Here is a 9,799-nt window from a genome sequence, read left to right as displayed (position 1 = left end):
CGGCATTCTTTGGACGAGCCCTTCACCGAAATGGTTAAACGCAATGGTCACTTGCATGTTCTTGTCTTGTGCATACGTGTCACTATGCCCGAGCAGCATCACCTTGTTATGGTGCGTCATGTGATTGTTCGAAATCGTTATGGCCGTCGATCCCCTTATCGCGTCGATCAAGCCGTCGTTACAGTTCGAAAGCGAGCAATGATCGACCCACACGTGGCTTCCGCCGAAGATCGAGACGCCGTCGCCGTCCGACACCGTTCTCCACCCGTAGTGCCGCGGGGAGTCCCGCACCATAGCGTTCCCTCCTTGCTTGCAGTCGTGTATGTGCACGCCGTGGATTATTACGTTCGTGACGTATTGTATGGTTATGCAAGGTCCTCCGGCTATGTGTACGGACGCTCCCCGGCCGTCTATCGTCTTGAACGAGTTCATCATGAGCTCTTCTTTTAGCTGTATCGTCATGTCTCGGTTGAATATGATCCATAACGGTTCGTCCTGGATTACCGCATATCTTAGGGTTCCGGGTTTAGGGTTCACCGGATCACTGTCGCTAGGGTCGGTGACCACGTATAATTTTCCATCCCGACCGCCGATAGCATTTTTCCCGAACCCTATCGCGCAATCTGCTAATCTTTGTCGGTTTTTCTCCCATTCCGGATCGCATCTCCAACAGTCGTCGATCGGATTACCGGTCCTGCAAGAGAAGAACCCTAAATTCCTCCTCGCTATCGACTCGTTTAGCTTCCTACGTGTCAAATAACATCCTAGTTAGGTGAAGGTGAAAGTATATATTCCATGAGATAATACGGTAATAATGTAAAAGACATGAACTGTAACGAACGTGCAGACCAATACACACAAAATATACAGTTTTGCGTACGTATAAATCAATATACGTACACTCGTATATATAATAACCAAATCCATGCAAGTACAATGAAAATGTCTATATAATATACCTATAGACTGTAGTACATATTACCTGTGTACCTCTTGCACGACGAGCTCAGGATCGGGGACTGACGAAGAGGAGGAAACGACAGCGGTGGAGAGAAGGCAAAAGAGGGGAAGCAATGCGGAAAATAAATTGTAAAAACTTGTAATTTTCATCATATATAGTTTTTTAAAATAAAATAAAAAAGGGTTTATGGAGTTTAAGTGTGGAAAGTGGAGGAGAGTCGTACGTTTATATATGAAGAATTGAGGTGTTAATTAGGTGAATTAATTAATTTTGGACCCACCGTTATTTATTTTTTGTCGGCTCTTATGAATTTTATTTCATCTACTTTGGGATTGGAGGCAGAGAATTAATTGCCGCGATTATATAACTCGAATATGCCCCACCAATCACCACATTTGTCTATAAACAACGACTCGATCTAAATTAAATTAAACCAAATCATATATAATTTTAAATTCGATTTTAAATTGGTTGGTATGATCTGTTTAAATGAAATCACCAAAATTTAAATTGAATTCAAAATTAACCGGAAAATATTTTAAAAAAATAAAATCTTTTTAATGAAAAGATGATGCAAATAAAAAAAACAAAACGAATGAAATACGAAATAAAATTGATGGATATATTTTTTTAAAAAAATAAAAAAATCAAGATTAAAAAAAACCAAATAAAAGTGAAATATCCATCACTAGTAATGACTTATTACACCTTAAGACATTTAAATAAATTAGATATGTATGTGTATATATATAGTGTAAGTACACTCAAATATGACGTGATAATATATCATTTTTCGCAAGATTTGGGTACACGTATACCGATACTTACACCCGAGGGTCGGACACCCATGAATAGCCGTACGCGCATGAACACGATTTTCATACGTAAAAATAATCAATCACTCGATAAAATTAAAAACCATTTGATCCAAAAATACATACAAAATGATAAAAATTCACAAGTATTCGAATAAACATAAATTCATGGAATTTCTTTTTGAAAGATATACATTGATTAATAAAATGTTTTTCGAAATGTTGAAGATGCAAAATATAAATATGAAATATCCAAGAAAAGTATAATTTCTTAACTAGTAATCCGAATTACAGATTCATATATACTGTCATGATACCATATTAACTTAGATGTGAATTTCCTAGTCAATCCTTCACTAAAAAGTTAAAGAATTTCATGTCACATATATAAAACTATATCACCACAATTACATCCAAGAGAATCAAGAATTTTAAAGTTCAAGAATTTCAATTAATTTATCACGACAATTACATTCTAAAAAGTTTCAAAAAAAAAATCTAAAAGTAAATAAAAAACCCTCATTAAGGGGAATAAACATTTTTCCAAAATTAAAGATGGATAATCTATAAAATCAAACAATTAATTAGTTTAAATATCACAAATATATATGTGAGCCCATTTCAGTGGAGACATGATTAGTAGAGAGGTGATATAGGACACCTTCTATGAACACCAAGACATGACAAAATGTTCGTTCAGTTGTCCTTATCATCTTTTTGTGACTTGGGAGCTTATATATTTTCTAAAACATAAAAATGTTTTTTTTTTTCCTTTTAGTTGTGTATTTTCCTATCACTTCGCTTCTTAATATGTTTCTTGAAAAAATGAAACGAACGAAAATGATTTTTTTTTAAATATTTAATTTTAAACGAACATTTTAAAAAATGAATAATTTATTTTATCTGAAATTGAAGAAAAAAATCTTGTATCACAAAATTAAAAAGTTTGGAAGCGCATGCCATCACCGTGGCAGAGAGAGAGCTGGGCCAACATGGGCCCATAAAAGTTGGGTTTCAGGAGAGTGCCCAGCCATGTGCTCCCATCAAATCACCACTTTCCAATAAATTCAGCTATTAATTTCGAGTAATTATTATACCTAACAAATTATGAATAATTAATTAGTTGATAATTCTGGGTGGCAAATTATTTATAATTTTATTTATCCATTATACTGGAAAATTAGTAAATGTTACTACTAAAATTGGAAATTCTTAAATTTAAAAAATGTTATGCAGACACTGCACACTTTACATGCATGGTCATTTCATGAGAAAATTTAGGGTTTTTTTTAAATGTTTGACTACTACAAACTTTTGTTTACTTTTTTTTTGTGCAAAGAACTTTTGTTTACTTATCCCTGTAAAACTATCTTCTCTAAATTAAAATTAAATAAAAATATATTAATTTTGCTTTACCCGTAGACAAAATATCATAGAATTCAGTACAGATATATAACGAAAACAAAATACAAAAGAATATACGCTTGCCCAAAGTCCCATTCTATCAAATTCTTAGTGTTTTTTTTTAACGGTTTATTCAGTATTTTATCGATTTTTATATCGATGAACCTTGGATTTAGTCTGTTGCAACACGGTTAGTCATTTAGCAGATACAATTAAATTGAGGTCGTGATTCATTTGAGAGGAAAAAAATAAAGTGGTTCGAGTGGGCCGAACGCCTAGTTAACTTCCGAATTATAAAAAAATTAACTAGCCGAATTATAAAAAAAAAAATGTGGCTTCCGTGTCTTTGTAGTGAAATAAGTGAATGGTTGAATCAATCTACGTAGGACGTAAGGCTTTGTGCATGTGCATGTGCATGTGCATGTGCATGGTCGGTTGGTCTGAAAGCTACTTTGCAACTTCTCTCATTCACATTGTGTCCTCTTCTCCTGACATTTTTAATTGGGTGATAACGAAATTGTCTCTTTCTATATTCTTTTTCTCATAATGATTTCTAATTAAATTAATGGATAGTAAAATATTTTTTATTTGGATTTGAGTTTAAAGAATTGCAAGTCAAAATCAAATCTAATCGAGTATAAAAATAATGGAGTAAAAGCAATAATTTGTCTCAACAGCAAATATATTTTAATAAAAACAGAAAATATATTTTAATAAAAAATAATTCAATTCGATGAAAAATCTGAACCATGTATCACCTTAGTTTACGGGGTTATAATATAATGTAAATTGGAAAGGACTTGTTGTTTGGGTCAGCCCAAGATTCTCTAGAAAATAAATTGATATTTTAGTTAGGCCCAAAATATTTACTAAATGGGCCTGATCCGATTAGGCCCATTTTTCTCCTACGATGTCGTGGAGGGATCAGTCGGCCTGTCGTACGGAAGTAACTGATCGGCGGATCCATGGCGGTTTCGAGCGAGAAGGCGACCGTACGAGTCTTGTGCCGGAGTTTGAATATCTCCGGCAATGAAGTGGCGAGCTTCCAATGGCTCATCGGATCCCCTTTTTTCCCGCCTTTCACCGTCGTCTCCACCTTACGATGCATCCATCGGGCTCCTCCGTCGTCTTCTCCAGATTTCGTCCGAGAATCTGGTAACGGAGCCGTTTTTGAGCTTGTTTTGCTTGGAAATTTGTTGCTGAAGTTAAATTGAACGGTTGATTTTATGTTAAGTTGTATTGCATGATGATAACTGTCTTTGCCTCGTATGGTGGTTTCAGAGCTCTGAAGTTGATTTCTTCATTGATCATCTGTTCTCTGTTTGTTGTCTTTGGATGAGAATGAATGACATTAAATGGTCTTTTTTATTTTTATTTTCCTGGGGGTTCATGCTGATGCTCAAGCATGTCTTGGGTGATCATCTTCTTCATCTTTCTTAGTCTCTAAACTAGATTTTCAGGGGATTACATTGGTTCCTGTATGCATGTTTCTATGGTTGAATCTCACAAGCTGGTTATCCTTATTTTTCAGTGTGTAATATTATATGTTCAGTTCTATATTAGGAAGTTGAAATTAGTCAGTTCTGTAAAAAATTGGAGCAGATGATCTTCGGGTATTATTACCAAAAGGTTTTGAAGTCATTGGGGCTCTAATAATTGGGAATTCTGATGCCGAGAAAAATGCCATGGAGGCTGTTGGAGCTGCTCGGCGATTACGAAAGCATTTATCTAAGGGGGGAGAGTTAGATGACGAAAAGACGGTTGGTGGTGTTTTGGATGCACAATCCGGTAACTTTCACCTCTTTGTCTCTAGAAGCGAGAAGTCAACCAAGTTAGAGCCTGTTACTTCTGTTGTGTACGAGGATAGACCTGAGAAGTATCTCTGGGAGACCGGTTGCTTGCTTCACTGTGAGCTGCCAATCAAATTGCCCATCTATTTTCCCGCTAACAAGCCATCTGGTATGTCCTCAATCTGGATGTCTTTAATTTCACTCTTCCAAGTGTTGTGACCGGAAAATAACTGTGTCAGAAGGCAAATATCTTGTCAACTGTAAGCAGCATGCATGATAACTGGCGATGTTGGTCTTTTTGTATTCACATTTGTAGTAACATTCTTTATCAGGTTGTGAGGAGATGTTTTCAGATGCCATAGAGGCACTTGTTTCCCAGTTCAACGAACCATATGTTGCATATATGGCTGAGACCCTGCAGAAAGCATCTGGAGAATTGCCAAAACCAGTTATCTTCCGTGGAAAAGATTTGGGCTTTGGCGCTGATGCTTTGAATATCAACCTTCTTGGGACTTCTGACCGAGACTCTGACAAACAAATGCTGCCATGTTCACATTTTTGCTTGAACAGCAAATCAACTACAGCAAGATTTTCAGCAGAGGTAAGAGAACCAAAATTTCTTGTATCATTGTGTTGTTGTCCCTTTTGTTACCACTTGGCTTTTGGTTTCGCTTTCCTTGAAATTTTGCCGTCTTAGAATGCAGATAAAATCCAAGTATCGGTTCTACACAATAGGTCTGAAAAGTCCCTGAACTCTGATGCCCCTGGCGCAGAATATTTTCCAGGTGCTTATCCGAATGTTCGTCATTTAGGTTTTCATATCAAACGTATGTTGGAGGTACTCTGAATATACAATTCTAATAATTTTTATTTCTTAATTGTTCCTTGTTTCATCAGCTACCGAAGAATCTAGGATCGTTGTTGTTGATTTGAAGCTTGACGTGCTTTGTTATGCACCCAAGGATCTTCCTCTTATGCATGCGATTTCAAGTTTTGTTGTCCCTGCTTTGGTTGATCAGTTATATTCACTGAAGAAGATTATTTTACCAAACCTCTTGTTGGAACATCCTCAGGTAATGCTGTCCTTTCCTCATGTCAGTTCCTTTCAGATTAATGTGAGTGTACTAGATAGTGTCTTCAGAACCTCCATTCTCAGGATTTTTGAACTCCTGTTATTTGACATCAGTAAGTTTCTTTCTACATTTTAAAGTGCTGATATAGCAGAAAAGCATTCTAAAGTTTCAGAATTCTATTTATGGCCTTTTGGAATATTGAAAAGAGAGAAATAGCTTTCTTGTCCAATGTCTCATAGTATCAATTTGATGCTTCTTTGTTCATGTAACGTAATGGTTTATCTTGACTATATCAAGATTTTCTTCCCCTGCAGCTGCGTGTTTGTCACTTTAATCCACCTGGGTTAGTACACCCAGTGACAACTATATACGAGCTTAACTATGGGGAGACCGAAATGAAGCAAGGTAACGTTTAGCATTATGTTAAAATAAGGTTATTACAAGTAGATTCATATAAAGATTCCCAAGAAACATTTTCTTAATGTAGCCCTAGTAGGGTGCTCGTCTGAAGGATTCGAACCTGAAGGTTCCATGATTTACTTGTTATACCGCACTTTAATAATAATGGACCATAATTTTAAATATTATTCTGTTATGCTTATGAATTAGAGATTTCCCTACTCTATAAACAACGACTCGATCTAAATTAAATTAAACCAAATCATATATAATTTTAAATTCGATTTTAAATTGGTTGGTATGATCTGTTTAAATGAAATCACCAAAATTTAAATTGAATTCAAAATTAACCGGAAAATATTTTAAAAAAATAAAATCTTTTTAATGAAAAGATGATGCAAATAAAAAAAACAAAACGAATGAAATACGAAATAAAATTGATGGATATATTTTTTTAAAAAAATAAAAAAATCAAGATTAAAAAAAACCAAATAAAAGTGAAATATCCATCACTAGTAATGACTTATTACACCTTAAGACATTTAAATAAATTAGATATGTATGTGTATATATATAGTGTAAGTACACTCAAATATGACGTGATAATATATCATTTTTCGCAAGATTTGGGTACACGTATACCGATACTTATATCGTGATACTTGACAATTGACATATGGTTCTTAATTGTTTCTTTCTTTGCAGTTGATGTTAGAAAATCCCTGCACTTGAGGCTTGTTCTGCCTATGGATCGCCCGCTTTTAAGAATTGCCAATGCCTTGGATTTGTCTTTGAATGATGACTCAAGGATCAACCTGAAGAGAAGGGGTACATATGCCAAGTTCTTCTGTATCTCTTTATTTCTTTGTGTTTAAAATTCTATATTGGCTCCAATTATGATATTATATGGACATCATTAGGTTCCACCTTGCTCAAAGATGTACATATCGGAATTCCTAGCAGCGGAGGTTAGCACTATTTCTGCTCATATTTTTTTCTGCCTCATTGTTTTCATTTTTCCAGAAATCCATTCTCTTCAATTCCTAATTTCTATGCAGTTTCGGGTGGTGTTGTATCTCTTATCCAAGGGCCTTATGAGTACTACCATTACCTTCATGATGGTTTTGATGACTCGGTATATATATTTCTCTGCTCTCCCAACTCTCAATGTTTTGAAATGTGTGTAAATGTAATGATCTGACACTAACTAATGAAGTTGCGGTGCTGGGGAAACGATATTCAACAAGAAAATAAAAGCAGAAAGTATAGAAAACTGTCTAGTGTTGTTGTGCCGTAAATATCTTCACTACAGCCCTTACTAGGAAAAAGAAGCAGATTTTGTATAAATATTTGACAATGATCCCGCCTCACTCGAATTGCCTGAAAATTAGCTATATCATAATATGAACAACTTTCTAACTTCTTACTTTATCGTGTTTTTGCTAGGGCTGGGGTTGTGCATACCGTTCCTTGCAGACTATTATCTCCTGGTTTAGGCTTCAACACTATACATCCATTGCTGTTCCTTCCCATAGGTAAGAAACAATTCCTCGAGAGAATTGATTACTCGGGATTCCACCGTTGCTTAAGCTGATATTTTTTGGCTTCTCAGGGAAATACAACAGACACTTGTGGAGATCGGGGACAAGGATCCTTCTTTTATAGGGTCGCGCGAGTGGATCGGTGCCATTGAATTAAGTTTCGTGTTGGATAAACTTCTGGGTGTAAGCTTTCTACCCTGAAATTTCGAGTTTGAATTTATTTTGATATCCAAATCATCCTAAGTTGAGAGCATATAGAAGAGTTACACCGCATAAGTCTCAATTTTAGGTGAAATAATGGAAAACATTCTTGCCCCGGATATATTTTCTGATGGTGAAAACTATGAAATCTAGTTTTGGAACTATCCCCGTCAATAATGAACAAATCATACATACGGTGACTAAGAAGTTGCAATTGTGATTAGCTGGCTAGTTTGTCATTTACATTTTGTTGTCCTTAACACAAGTTATATAATCAGAAACAAAACTCGGGGGAGAGTCGAAAATTGCTCTGTTTTCTTTCTCGGATAGATTAAACCTAAATCCCGAAGTAAAATGCTTTTCCCTTTTATAGGTGAGTTGCAAAATCATGAACGTGAGATCTGGATCTGAGCTTCCAGAGAAATGCCGCGAGTTAGCTATGCACTTTGAGAACCAAGGAACCCCGATAATGATCGGTAAGCCACTAGGAAAAATGTTTTGGTTATAATTTATAAAGGACAAAACTTTTCGCATCTCTTACACGGTAGCTATGTAAGGAACCTGGTAATGATCGGTAAGGCAGGGGGGAAACGGTTTGGTTATAAAGGATGGAACGTTTTGCTTTTGCATCTCTTACACGGTAACTATGTAAAGGAACCCTGATTATGATCGGTAAGTTACGAGGAAAAACGGTTTGGTTATAAAGGACAGAACTTTTTGCATCTCTTACACGGTTACTATGTAACATTGGTTTCTCTTTCCATAGAAGTTTTCTAATTCATCTTCATGTAAATCTATATTTTGGATATTGACATGATTCCTAGATCGAAAATTCTCTATTTAGGCGGTGAAACTAACAAAAAAAAAAAATCCCTAATCTACTCGTGATCGAAACCACAACACTAATGTTTCTAATCCAACTTTGTTTAGGGTTTTAGGACGTTTCGTATTATAAGAAATTGGGTCTAAATTTCTCGTGAAACAAGTTGATTAGGGGTTTTGATTCTTTCCACCTCTGTTTATCTAGAGAATTTCGATCTAGGAATTGTATCAGATATCTTCATCTGTATTTGGTTTCATTCTGTGTAAAAACCTCATTTACATTTCATAAAATGAAAACTATGTAACGAAATGTTTGTTTCTAGGAGGAGGGGTTCTCGCTTATACTCTTTTGGGAGTGGATTATGAGGAGGCGACCGGAGACTGCGCGTTCCTAATATTGGATCCGCATTACACAGGAAGCGACGATCACAAGAAGATCGTGAACGGCGGATGGTGCGGGTGGAAGAAAGCAGTGGATAGCAAAGGGAAGAGTTTCTTCTTGCATAACAAGTTTTACAATCTTCTTCTTCCTCAACGCCCTAACATGGTCTGATCATTCACCGTTATCAGTTTCCTTGTCTGAATAGCCTTCGCCTTAAGTGAATTTTCAAGGTTTTATGATTTCTAATTGGTCTTTTGTTTTTTGTTATGTAACTTCGTAGATTCCGGATTCTGTTCCTCTTTTAAGTGCACAAGCCTGCTTCTATTGGACTTGGATAATTTCTTTTTAGTCATTATATATATATATATATATATATATATATATATATATATATATTGAGATATCTTTCTA

At 35.5% G+C, this 9,799-nt stretch overlaps 2 protein-coding genes across 2 annotated transcripts in view; one reads left to right on the top strand and one right to left on the bottom strand.

Moving 5' to 3' along the window:
• The window catches only part of LOC104818203 (probable pectate lyase 22), a 2,863-nt gene extending 1,710 nt beyond the window's left edge, over positions 1-1,153 (bottom strand). The window contains exons 1-2 of the mRNA XM_010547686.2: positions 983-1,153; positions 1-745 (exon numbers count right to left, since the gene is read on the bottom strand). Of these exons, the coding sequence (XP_010545988.1) occupies positions 1-745; positions 983-1,113 (876 nt within the window). The 5' untranslated portion in view covers positions 1,114-1,153. The remainder of the gene's footprint in view (positions 746-982) is intronic.
• A 2,981-nt stretch (positions 1,154-4,134) lies between these two features.
• Positions 4,135-9,736, top strand: LOC104818202 (probable Ufm1-specific protease). The gene is made up of 13 exons (XM_010547685.1): positions 4,135-4,335; positions 4,783-5,139; positions 5,303-5,571; positions 5,668-5,755; positions 5,868-6,043; positions 6,358-6,448; positions 7,148-7,270; positions 7,363-7,410; positions 7,501-7,577; positions 7,889-7,977; positions 8,055-8,166; positions 8,558-8,660; positions 9,330-9,736. The coding sequence occupies exons 1-13, from the start codon at positions 4,146-4,148 to the stop codon at positions 9,557-9,559; spliced, it is 1,953 nt and encodes a 650-aa protein (XP_010545987.1). The 5' UTR covers positions 4,135-4,145; the 3' UTR covers positions 9,560-9,736.
• The last annotated feature ends 63 nt before the right edge of the window (positions 9,737-9,799 follow it).

The sequence above is a fragment of the Tarenaya hassleriana genome, unplaced genomic scaffold (assembly GCF_000463585.1).
Source record: "Tarenaya hassleriana unplaced genomic scaffold, ASM46358v1 Cleome29, whole genome shotgun sequence".
Classification (NCBI taxonomy): Eukaryota; Viridiplantae; Streptophyta; class Magnoliopsida; order Brassicales; family Cleomaceae; genus Tarenaya; species Tarenaya hassleriana.
This window is presented reverse-complemented; position numbering and strand designations above follow the sequence as displayed.